The sequence below is a fragment of the Anthonomus grandis genome, chromosome 9, assembly GCF_022605725.1.
Source record: "Anthonomus grandis grandis chromosome 9, icAntGran1.3, whole genome shotgun sequence".
NCBI lineage: Eukaryota > Metazoa > Arthropoda > Insecta > Coleoptera > Curculionidae > Anthonomus > Anthonomus grandis.
The window spans coordinates 16,257,983-16,271,267 of record NC_065554.1 but is presented as its reverse complement, the minus strand read 5'-3'; the positions used below and the strand labels follow the sequence as shown (position 1 = coordinate 16,271,267).

The following is a 13,285-nucleotide window of genomic DNA, read 5'->3' as shown; positions in this document are numbered from 1 at the left end:
CAAGCAACGGAAAAATTAAATAAAAGGAAGCGAAGAGAAACAAAATTTCATTTCTTACTGATTGCTACATAACGCAATTTTTCGACTCGAGATCTAATGAAGTGACTTATCGATATCGTTCAGCGTTTTCTGAAATTGACCTTAGTTAATTTTGTTGTTTTTTTTTTACTGAAAGACCACTTGAATTAGGGTAGCATTTAGAAAGCATACATCTTTTATACGAAATAAAATAAGTAAAGAATTGTTTATTTGGTATAAAGCGGCATCTGGATTTTTAATATATTTCTGCAATATTTTTTTTTTAAAATTTTAATATTTTTTTAAATAAGTATAAAAATAAAAAACCCACTTCAAATTATTTCACACCAAATAAACTAAACTTGATTAAAAAAGGTTATAAGGAATATTATAAACTAGTTAATTAAATATTATTGAAATTGGAATATATTATAAATATGTCCTATTTAAAACTGGCCCGAAAACAATTTCCAAGTATTAAAATATGGAAGATAATAAATAAAAGGCTTTTAACAATATTCAACGAATTCTAGACTAACTTCGTTTGTGGTCTTTAAAATCGTTAGGCTTATAGATGCAATAAAAGTTACTAACTTTTATGTATTTTACAATTTTTACTTCACTTTAGATTCTTACAATATTTTATATTTGGTATAGTTCAGAAATACTTTTTTTGAAACAAGTATGACATAATAGTCAGTTCTAAGAAGCAAGAAATTCAAATAAACGTAATCTGATTTCTAACTGTTTAGTTTGCAATTGTACAATACACAATACACAAAAGAGGCAGTTTAAAAAAAAACTGGGTTTTAATTTTTTTTTTAATGTTTTTAACAAGTAGCCATTTAACGCTTAGTTGTCGGATATTAAAAAAAAAATTCAATTTTTATTATTAATAAATATAATAAAACATTATATTAAAAAAATTGTATTATTAACAATTTCAACTTTTAAAATATTATACTTCACATTCACATTTTTTCGTTTATTATCTAATTATTTTTTTATACCTTGGCTAAATTTCCTTTTACATCTAATATTTTTGAGTTTCCAGAACAGGTGGTTGTATACCCTAATAAACTCATATAGTTAAGAATTCTTCCTAAGGATTAGCACGGTGTCGTGAAGATGCGAGAGAAGAGATATTTACCTCATCTATTAAAATCGATTAATCGTATATTTTTCTATATAAAGACAGAAGAATCAGGTTTTTTATAATAAGTTTATTAAGAGGCTGCTTGTGGTTTTGACGTTTGTTTAAAATATAATACAATATACGCACATAATAGGTTCTATAAAAAAGCATAAATTTATTCTTACAAAAATGCTTATTTAGATTTCTTGGTTTATACATTGGTCATGAGCACCTAATAAATCTTTTGCTTCACACTTAAAAAACATAACAAATACTTTTAATTATCTGTACTGAACTGTAGAAATTCAAGAAGTAAAGTTGACTACTTTTACATTAATTTAACATTTATTTCGACTGTAGGATCTATAAGAGATTTTGAAGACCTATCAGGCACATCAATTGATTTTATCCTTAAAAGTTGATTTAGAGGAATTATCGAATGAAACTTTGAGAATTATAGTAAGACGTTTGTTTTGGCTCGTCCTGGAAAATATGAAAACTGTAGTTTTTTACACCTTACGGAGAAGGATACAAGACTTCAATAGAGTCTGAAGTCTAACTGCATGTTGAAAAAGAGTGGCTGTAATCAAAAAAGTATACAAGTTTTAAATATTATATAGTTTGAGCATAGATCACATTTTTATATTGAATGAAAAAATGCATAATTTTATTGAAGATTTTATTTTACCCCATAGATAATATAAAAATATAAATAAAATGCAATTCATTCCATACCGGTCAATTTTTCCGATATGTTGTGTGTTATTAGTTCTAATAAATATTTTACCAAAACTAAAATCTTATCTAAATGAATTCTCAATCAATTTCCGCTACTATAATATACACTTCAGTATTAGAGGGTCAGCTTTTACCTATTAATATAAACGTTAGACAATTTTAAAAGCAAAAGACTATTTATTCTTCCATATACCAGTATGGAAACGCAATCGCTGACTGTTATATAAGAAAGAATAATATAAATGGAAAAATAATATGAAAAGACACATACTATATTTTTGAGTCTTAATGATTGAATGTAGGGTCAAGTAAAATCCAAGCCATTTAAATCTTTTTTCCTCTTAATGCCAAAGTTTCGGCCTTCAGAGCGAACAGGAAAAATCACGGCTTTTCTTTCGAAGCATTAATAGGAAAGACATGTCTAATACTTTTTGATTAACCTGTATATAAATGCCATATGATTAAGCATAAGACTTACATTAAGGATGAAATGTATCAAAAGTCGTACAAGTTTAAGAAAAATAAACAGTTTTTTTATATGTCTATATTGATTGCATATAATCCTCTATCACTGTACGTTAAATATACGTAAATTTCTATAAATACAAGTGTAAAGATTTGCGTGTGTTAGTTGTCTAAATCATATGTGCCCATATACCTTTCCCAAGTTTGAAGAAACTTAACAGAAGAGCTTTTTAAACCTAAAATATGCATGAGTTCTTAAAATGTATTTAAGATTTACTACTCGTTCTCTCAATAGCTTAATATTTACTCTAAAAATATTTTTTAAATGGTCGTTTAAATATGATGCATATTAAAATTATCAAGCAGTTTACTTTTTTTTGCGAAAAAAAATTACAAATTACAAATCGCTACTGCATATTCCAGGAGTTTTATCAAACAAGAAAATTTCAGTATTCGAACGAGAAGACCCGTATTCAAGCTATTTTATTGTCGACAAGCAAGACGTTAAGGTCGTTACGAAGCGGCCATATTGACTGCTAACAGATAGAGAATTGATAACGAACGTTTATTGGTGCAAGATTTACGAATATTGAAAGGCGTGATACTTGGAAAATAATAGTTTAGACTCTCTGTTGTTCAGGCTGTTTCGTAATAAATAAGTATAAATCTACTTACGACGAAACACATTTATTTTCTGACTTATTCTTTTATCGTGACATCCTTATTTCCTTAGGATTTATTTGCTATTTTATTACGCTTCTTTTATTTTGCGTAATCAATATATTAAGTGTACTTTAATTGCTATATACAGGTTGTTCATTTGAATACTTCCCACCACGGATTTATCGAAAACCACTGTTTAAAAAGGTACGTCAAAATACGTCAAAAGGTTTGTCAAGGGGGGATAACTTTCTAACCTAAAATTACTTCACTTATTGCCCCCCAGGGTCTTTTGAAGTCTTTTATTTTGACGTTTGATTTTTTAAATCGGTCGATTCGTTTTCGAGAAAATTAGAAAAATCTTTGTTTTTCTTAATTTGTTATTTAATTTGTTGTAAAAAATCTTCTTCGCATAGGTATGTTTTGGACCTTGTTACTAAGTTTACTGAAACAGGATCTGTTGCAAATAAAAAACGCGATCATCGGCGAATTTTGAATGAAGCCGCTTAAGTTGAAGTTTGGGGCCATTTTGGAATAAATCCTAATACTTCATTAAGCAAAATTGTTGCTGCCACTGGTCTTTCATTAGGCTCTGTTCACACATAACCTGTTACCAAACTTTATAAATTTCATCCATTCAAAATGAAAATAATTTAAATAATAATTAGAAAATAATAATTGCAAGAGTTAACCGAAGACGATTTCGATAGGCGAGTTGAGTTTTGTGAAAAAATTACTGAAACGATTAATGATATACTATTCATGTAAAGAATATCTGCTTCAGCGATGAATGCACATTTTATCTAAATGGATTTGTTAATAAGCATAACTGTAGATATTGGAGCAATGAAAATTCTCATGCATTTGTAGAAGGGCATACCCAGTACCCTCAAAAAATTAATGTATGGGCAGGCATTTTAGGAAATAAAGTGATTGGGCCATTATTTAATAACGGAAATTTAAATGGAACATTTATTTAGATATGTTGGAAAATACCATTAATCCGCTTATCACTAAATCCATTGAAAACCAAATCGATGATGATGGAAACCCTATACTTGATGAGTCTGAAATATATTTCCAGCAAGACGGCGCTCCTCCTCACTATGTTCTTTCCGTTCGGCAATGGCTAGATGACGAGTTTCCAGATAAAGGGATAGGGCAAAGGGGGCCTATAGAATGGCCTGCTAGATCTCCTGATATAACGCCGTTAGACTTTTTTCTATCATTTGAAATCTATTGTGTTTACTCCCCAACCTGAAAGTTTGGATGAACTTCGTCAAGGCATCACCGACAGCTGCCATGATATCCCACAACATGTTTTTGAAAATGTCCGTCAGGAATTTGAACATCACCTTTATCATTGTTTGGCTAAAAACGGGCAACATTTTGCACACTTGTTGAAATAAAAACTGATATTTTCATGTTTATGTTTTCTATCTGAACAAATTAAGATAAACAAAGATTTTTCTAATTTTCTCGAAAACGAATTGACCGATTTAAAAAAATCAAACGTCAACATAAAAGACTTCGAAAGACCTTTTAAACAAGCTATTACTCTTGCCATTTAAAATTTTTAAGGAGATGGCCCTGGGTGAAGTAGTTTTAGGTTAGAAAGTTGTATTTCGGCGTTTTTTTTTTAAACAGTGGTTTTCGATAAATCCGTGGTGGCAAATGAACACCCTGTATATATATATATATATATATATATATATATATATATATATATATATATATTAAACATTTCTCCAAATACATTTAGAAGTTCATTTTAATCAATCACGTATTATTTAATATAAATTTTTTTAATAAAATCCATAGTAAAATCAGTTTATAGAGCGATGGGCCTATACAACATATAATCTTATCATTTTGGCAATATTTAAAAGGCCTTTGACAATTGCGCTGTATGTGCTTTTACAATATTATTAGACTATGTAATTTTAATTTATTTATATACAAAATTCATGGAGCATAAAAACAGAAAATTTGGTTTCAAAAATACAATTTTTTACCCAAAATGAGGCACGATGCTAATTAAATCTACTATAATACAAATGTTAAGTTAAACTTACCAGCAAGTCGCCCATATCGCTGAAACATGCGTTCAACATCAGTTTTGGAACATTGAAACGTATTTAAGTTTCCCACAAAGACACGAGAGTTGACTGCTTGCGGATCCTGGGAATTTGTCTGATTGCCTACTTTGCTCATTTTAATTTTACTCGCTTGTCTGAAATTAACAATAATTTTTTATAAATAAAAAATATATGGACATGCAAAATATTATAAATTAAAATAGAAGAAAGTAGAAAACATGACTTTTTACGCCTTAAAAAACGGATGAATAAATAAATATAAACGTTATAAATAAATATGAACGTTTTAGCGTAAAGCCGCACAGATCACAGTTGAATACATTTTATACACAATCTGTGTTTAACATTTCCATATCGCTCAGATCTGACACAACATAACTAAAATGTATTCATGGCACTGCATTTTAATATAATGGACGTCAGAAAATCGCCACTATCGGTCAGCCATGTGAGTAACTTTTTATTAAAATTCATAAAAGCGTAAAGATGTTTTAATAATTTTATCCATTTGTTTATACAATTTCATACATTATATAGAGTAAGCTAGAATATATGAGCAATCTTCTGGATTTCGATAGCTTTAATTCTTTTATGACTCGTACTCATCTATGAAAACCTATTGGTATACATAATAAGTCAATTAAACACGGAAAGATTTTGCTCATATCATTAATTACGGGGGTCAACTACAACGTTAGAATTTTAAATCAAAATAGGGAAAAGTGATTATTTATTTTAAGTGTAATGAAATTTTCTTTTCAACCCATTTTAGTATTAAAAATAAAAAGAGGAAACAAAATTAAAGAAAAAATATTTTTCTCCCTTAAAATCAAAATTGTTAAGTTTAATGAGGTTTGATAAAAAAATTGCTAACTCAGCTATTCTGTGTCATTTTTTACGTAATTTATAAGAAAGATTTATAAAAACTTTATACAAAAACGGAATTCTATAACAGAAAAAAATAATAATATTTGACCCATTGTAAAAATACTATTTATAAGTTTACAATAAAGCTAAAATCAAGAAAAGTTTTTACAATTTATAAATATCAAGTTAAAATTTTACATAAATTCTGGTGAAATTTGCCTAAAAATTTTATTTAAAAAAATTTAGGCAGTAATGATGCAAAATGGATAAACAAAAATCTAAATGTATCCATAGTAACCAGTAAAACTAATCCATGACAGTTCCTATAATTTTTCAATTATTTAAACTAAATTTTCTTAAATAACCATGGAAAACAGTATTAAAAAATATAAATAAGTATCCTTTTATATTCTTAACATTGCATTTGAGTAAATGCGATATAAATTTTAAACATCTTAGCAGTTTTTACTCATGAAATATATATGTTATAGTAAATTTGCCCATACATCATTCTGCAATTATTATGAATTATAAATCTTCAAATATAACCACAGCCGAATATATAATACTCAATTGGTAAATACTCAAAAGAAAGGATATTAAAGAAAATCTCGCAAAATTGGGAGTCCAGTTCATACACATCGGTTTCACGTATGGTTAAAATATATACACGGTGATCTATTAAAATCAGTCCAGTAAGGCTTATGATTTTCAATGTAAAATTTAAAAAAAAATACAGATTTCCGTGCAATGGAATTTTAGACATTTAATCTTAAATTCTTATTTTTAGGTTCCTCGACAAATAATTTTTTTTACTAACGAATTACTGATTTGCCAGTTGATTAACCCAGCTCATATTAAGCAAATATTAAATACATGAACCATTAAAAGTTTTTACAGCGTATGTATGTACATCTTATTACAAACTTGAAATACGTCTATCAGCAGTTTTGCAGTACTATTTTCAATAATCTTTTCGGGTCCTTCCATTCTTGAACGGGATTTTAAATGAAGCATCATAATGTTATCACTATAGTAGTCGACCTGGATTCTCTTCTTAAGATAAGATACTTAGAAAGACTCCCCCCTAGTTTCATAAAAATGCAGTTTGCCAAGTAAAATATATGGGTTTACAGAGTCTACAGTTGCTATATTCTAAATACCTCTAAAACTCTATACCTACTTATCCTTATTTTCAAAAGCATTTCTTAGATATTTTACTAGAGTTAAAATAGCATCTGCTGTTGTTACGTCTTTTTTTCTAAATATGCTGTCATGTAAATATGCTGCAGTTGCCAGTAGATATAACTTATGTTGGTCACCTATCAAAACTCCTGCTTTTTGCATGTCACCACTTGCTATTTACATTATTTCTAATCAAGTTGCTAACATTGTTTTTAAATAAAAAAACAGTTTTTGAAAGTTTAAAAATAATAGGGAGTATTGAAATTCACCTAGAAAGTTTTAAAGAAGGTAACTAACCATGATTTTAGCAAATATTTTATTATATTTCATAGGCTTGGAAAGAAATACTTCTTCTAAATTGTGTGTAATCAAATTGAAACCCTTAACGGCTGGTACCACTAAATAAACAAACGAGTAAAAAGTTGTACGATCCAATTAAGTCGTTATTAAAGAAACGTCAAAAGCGAGTCGTAGTCTCGGTCAAAATAAGAAGTTGCTCATTATTATATATTCTCTCTCATTATTAATATAATAATTATTCCCTATTATTGACTCTTGGTTAGCAATTTCAGGCCCAAGAGTTGCAATACACAGACCAGTTGTGTTGTTACCGAGATGTAGTGTGTAAGTCGACTTGGGAGTCATAGTAGTGATCGATGGGAGATATTTATTGCTTACAAATTATTCTTATTTCCTATAAGACCTTATACCCACCCTAACATCGATCTCTCTTTCTCCATACACTTGATGACCAATGAGTGTATAGAGTGTATAAGTGTATAAAAATGTAGATTATAATGGATGTTTTCAACACTAGAAAAGGAAACCAAAAAGAATGTCGGATGACGAGGTGAAATTTTAAAACTCATGGAATACAGAAGAATATATAAAAGTAATGAAGAATAGAAAAAAAAAAATAAAATTAAAAAAAAATTAAAGAAGCCAAGGAAAAAGAAGCAGCAGAGAGATGCTCAGAAATGGAAATACTACTAGTTGGGCATGACAGCTTTAACCTACACAAAAAAATAAAAGAGTTACCACTTTTTACCTTTAAAAACAAATATAAGTTATGAAGATCATAGACACAAATGGAAAAACTATCATTGACAAACATGATCTGATAATCAGTGAGAGCTTTTTGAAGATCAAGGCCTGAAAGGCCCATACCCACTGTCACAAGAAGCGAACTGTAAAGCACTGACACTAATCAGTAGCAGTAGAAGGTGAAGTGTTGGAAGATGAAGGAATAGACGGGATTACCGACATTTTGACTGCAATCAGATTTTTAGCGTTGCCCAAGAAGCCTGGAGCAAAGTACGAGGAATGTCAAACCAGCAGTCTGATGTTTTATATGCTAAAATTGTTTCTCAAAATCATCTACAGAATAATTTACAACAAATGCGAAGAACAGATGTCCGAAAACCAATTTGGTTTTATAAATACAGGTGGAACCAGAGAGGCACTCTTGCCTTTGATATTTAGAAGATTATAAAAGAATGTATCCTCTTAAACAGCGTCAGACCAAATAATATTCGATTAAGCCGACGATACCTTGGTGATAGCAGATAGCTTCGAAGCACTGCAAAGGGTAATAAACCATAAGGCGCAGTATAGTGAATATTTTGGTTTTAATAATAAGGTACAGAAAATTAAATAAATGATCATCAGCAAAAGAGTTATAAATGGAGATGACCTATCTCGACGAAACTAGAATTAAACGTGTTCAACAATATTGCTACCCTGGAACCATTACAAATAAACAATGGCACAATTCACAAGAAATAAAATATCGTATATGAAAAATTAAGGACGTTATAAAGTCACAACATATCCTTTAAGACGAAAGTAAGGCGTAGAATCCCGGATACTCACAGAAGCCACCACTAAAAAGCTGAAAGCATTTCAGCATGTGGTTGTATAGGAGAATGCTCAAAACACCATGGACAGTTCACATTACAAACATAGAAGTGCCAAGAAAAATGAAAAAAGATCTAGAAGTAATGTATGGTGGAAAAAAAAACCAGAATACCTGGAGCATGTTATGAAAAACAAGATCGATATTTCCTACTGCAAACCATAATACAAGGAAAGGTATTGGGTGAAAGAGAGCCTCGAAGAAAAATATCATGAACTTACGGACTTAGTTTGGCAAAAAGTCAGCAGAATTATTTCGAGCTGTTACAAAAAAGTTATAATTGCCAACATGATTGCTAACATCGGAAACGGTAAGTTACCTAAAGAAGAAGAATGAGGTATGTGCTTCGTGATGAGAGTTTTTAGTGACGAAGGCGATCCTTTAAGTCCTTCTCCATGCATACGAAAATTATTCTTTAATACAGTATTAGTTTTTTTGCATTTAAGTCTGGTTTTTCAGTACCAATAATCTGTGGCCCGTTGTTTGCTGATGATAGCCTAAGAATATAGAAAACTTAATACTTTTGAGTTAAAACGTCTTTCTAAGCTGGACTGAAACATGAATTTGTGCAATAAAGTAAAAAACCAAATTTTTATTTAGCTTTTACACCTGTCTACTTTTCTTACTGTTTTCAGAAGTAACTTCATAGAGAGACTCTTTAAATTGAGTGTACTGGGTGGCTAACTAAGAATGCGAGGTACTGTATCTTGGAACGTAATCATCGCAGAGGCTTGCGGTAAAAAATCTTATAGTAAAAACGGCCAAGAGAAAAACCTGAAAACTATTTTTCAGTTTCTAAAAGTTTTTAGGGGTAACTGCAATGATGAATCTAAGAAAGTTGCATTTTTGTGAATTCCCATAGGTTAACCTAACAAAAAAATACTTGATCTTTAAAGTAGAGGACAATGTGAAACTTTTTTCGTTCGACAGTTTTTGGTGGAAAAAGACCCTGTATTTTAGAAATGTCTTAGTCGACTATTTATTATAATATTTTCACCGCAAGGATTTTTAAGGAGTATGTTTTGAGTTACAGTAGCATTCTTAGTTGGCCATCCTGTATAATGCAGCTACAATTTGAATAAAAGACATAACACCGCTGTAGCTGTGACATGTCTTTTATTCAAATTGCGCTCCTGCAAAGATACTAATCCAAAAAGGTATTTGCCTTCTTATCTTCTAATTTACTGAATGGTTTTGACAGTGATCTTTTCGGCAATTAGTATGAATGATGCAATTAGCGATTCTATTTTTTAATTGCTGCATATTGAGTCGGGTCACAGGTTCAAGCTTTCTCTACTATACCTCTCCAGAAACTAGTTCTATTACAGTAAAGAAACTCTACTCTTTTAAAACGTCCAGTTCATAGAACAAATAAATATTTATCATTGAAAACTACACTGTAATAAATTTTTATCATTGAAAACTACACTGTCATTATTTTCAATCATCTTACTGACAGACAGTATATTTGGTTTCAATTCTGAAAAATAAAAAATTGTTTTAATATCTAACTTGATATATACTTTGGTTTTAAAAGTATCTTATATGTTATGATTATTAGTAAAAACAATTTCCGAATCAATTTGATCTTCAAAATCTGTAACACAATTCTTCTATGGTCAGCCCAGAATCAACATATCTTTTTTGAAACTTACAATGTCATTAACAATAGAAATCGCTTTCTCTATTTTGTCATCTTTTTAATTTCTATAGCTGCCTATGCCTAAACACTTTCTTGAGAACAATCTTGAGATGAATCTTAAGCACAATCTTGAGATCTTCATATGCATAACACTATAGTAAATTTACTACCTAGAATCTTTTCTTATTTGACAATTAAGGTGAGATGTTCACAAATTATGCTTATTCCCTATTGCACCTTATACCCTAGATCTCTCCCTCTCCTTTAATATTGTTTGCTTATGTATGAGGCGTTATAGGAGAAATGTATGAGTCGAGTCGCGAGTTGTAGTTATGGTCAAAACGAGAAGTTGCTTAAGGAGTTTTTCTTATTATCTCTAATACGCAAGACGAGTCTCTCTCTTTCCCTTTTACACTCTTAGTGATCTAGTGATAAAGTCTATAAATAATTTTATACCTAGTCCCTAGTTACGAGTTTGGTCATCGTAAGTTAATGCAGGAGATGTACGTTAGCCGATTTTTACTGTTATTAGGTGTAAAAAGTAAAGTTACCTGTTCAGAAGTAATACGTAAGTAATTCGCAATACGCAAGTATAGTCCTTATTTTAAACCTGCAAGTGTAAATTCTAAAATTTTTCTTTCTAATAAGCATATTTTAAGATTATATTTTATGTAGTACAAGTTTGTTTTAATTATTATGCTAATTGGTTCAGCGCCATATAAGCTGCGGTCCTACGGCCAACGTAAAATTAGCTAAAACAGTACAGTAGAACTCTCCATCAGCATAATTAAACAATTGTGTACCCCTAAATTTGGGGAAAAAGCAGCACTCTTACACTAATAGTTATAAAATACTTGTATACATTATTTAAGTCTAAATAAAGTTTAAAAACTCTGGTAATTATTAACTTTGGGTTTTAATTAACTATACCTAATTCTGCTCTCCACCCCCTAAAATTAAGTGAATGAACGTTATAAACAATTTAAACACGTAAACGTATTAAGAAAAAACGTAAAGTATATTTAAATTCAATAAATAACTTTCTAAAACTTGATTGAATTTAAATATATATACAGCCCTAATTCTTCATTCGTTTTACCCTTAGCTTGTACTCTAAGTCTGAAATCAATAGCCAATCAGATATTACCGCGCACCGACATGCAATGCAACATACCAATAAGCCGCTTATTTCCCGGAAACAAACGGATCCTCCTGCGGGTGAAAATGTGCATAGTTTATCAAGTGGTTTTTATTTGGTTTTTCGAAAAATACCTACATATTCTACTTTTAAATGAATAGGGCTTTGTCGTATCAAGTATCGACATTAAGTCGATATTAAATTCTTCTGAAATAATTAAATCCAACATCGAGAATTTTGTGGCGGTATATTTAAAAGTGAAACTGAATAGAATAAGGTCCGTTCTCTCCAACGTCAGTTGCAAACAATTATGCTAAGTTGCCGACATTCTGGGCCTTGTCAAGGCTTCGGGAAATTCGTTGTTCCTAATGGGGTTAATCTCCAAAACTCCAGACCGAAATCTGTTTCCGTGAAAGCAACAACGATTTCCAGTTGAATATCCGGATTTAAACAGGCGCGGCTTGAATTCTAAGTATCAAATAATTACTTTACGAGAATCTGGCATGAGCTCGATCTATGGCCTTATAAATATTATATTTTTAAGACAACATAATTATAATTTGATCAAAAATTGTATATTAGTAGACGAATGATGAATTCTCTTTTTGAATGTAAAAAGAACTTGATAACGTATTATAAGAACAAGAAAGAAAGGGAGTCCATATTTTAAATATTTTTTTTTGGGATAATTTAAATTTATAGTTATATTTTCTAACAATATTTTAAAATTAACTTTATTCGTTAAAATTTTATACTTTTAAAACAATTGATTTATAACACAATTTAGTTTTAGGTTTTTCTGAATTTTTAATTAATGTTTATTTCCTTGTTAATCTAATGATAACATATATTAAAGGTGTTGACATATTTCGATAAATTCAAATTTTATTGTTCATTTGTGTAAATGTTTAAAAGTATATTATGTTTCTTTTAATAACATTTAAATTTTTTCCAAAATTTGGTTAAAAGTATAAGCACGGAATAATTAGCTACATAAAATTAAATTAAATGCCAATGAAAAAACTGATTTCTAAAATATTTATGCGTTTTATGGTGTATTCTGCATACACGAGATTTCTTGAGGTACATAGACATACCAATTGCGTAAATATTATTTTTTTTTTAGTTATCTAATATTATATTTTGTAAATTTAAGTCGTAATATTTAATTTTACTTCATGTAAATGAAATATTTATTATATATCTCAAGATTAATATTTATATAAAAATAAGATAAAAGCTATTGAAAAAACTTGACTTTCAAATATTTTGTAATTTTATAGTTCAACGCGTACAAAAAAAACACATTGTTCACATAATTTTTTGATACTTTTATAACAATGATATATTAAAGATTAAATTTAAACTTTATTCTTTACTTGCATAAATGTTTTTTTTTAAGTAAATTATGTTTTCCATTAAA

General features: G+C 29.4%; 1 protein-coding gene across 2 annotated transcripts in view; it reads right to left on the bottom strand.

Annotated features, from left to right (window-relative positions):
• Nucleotides 1-13,285, bottom strand: part of LOC126740224 (heterogeneous nuclear ribonucleoprotein C-like 2) — a 446,026-nt gene that overhangs the window by 109,902 nt on the left and 322,839 nt on the right. For both annotated transcript variants that reach the window (XM_050446161.1, XM_050446160.1), the window contains exon 5: nucleotides 5,092-5,249. In XM_050446161.1, coding sequence (XP_050302118.1) covers nucleotides 5,092-5,249 — 158 coding nt within the window. The remainder of the gene's footprint in view (nucleotides 1-5,091; nucleotides 5,250-13,285) is intronic.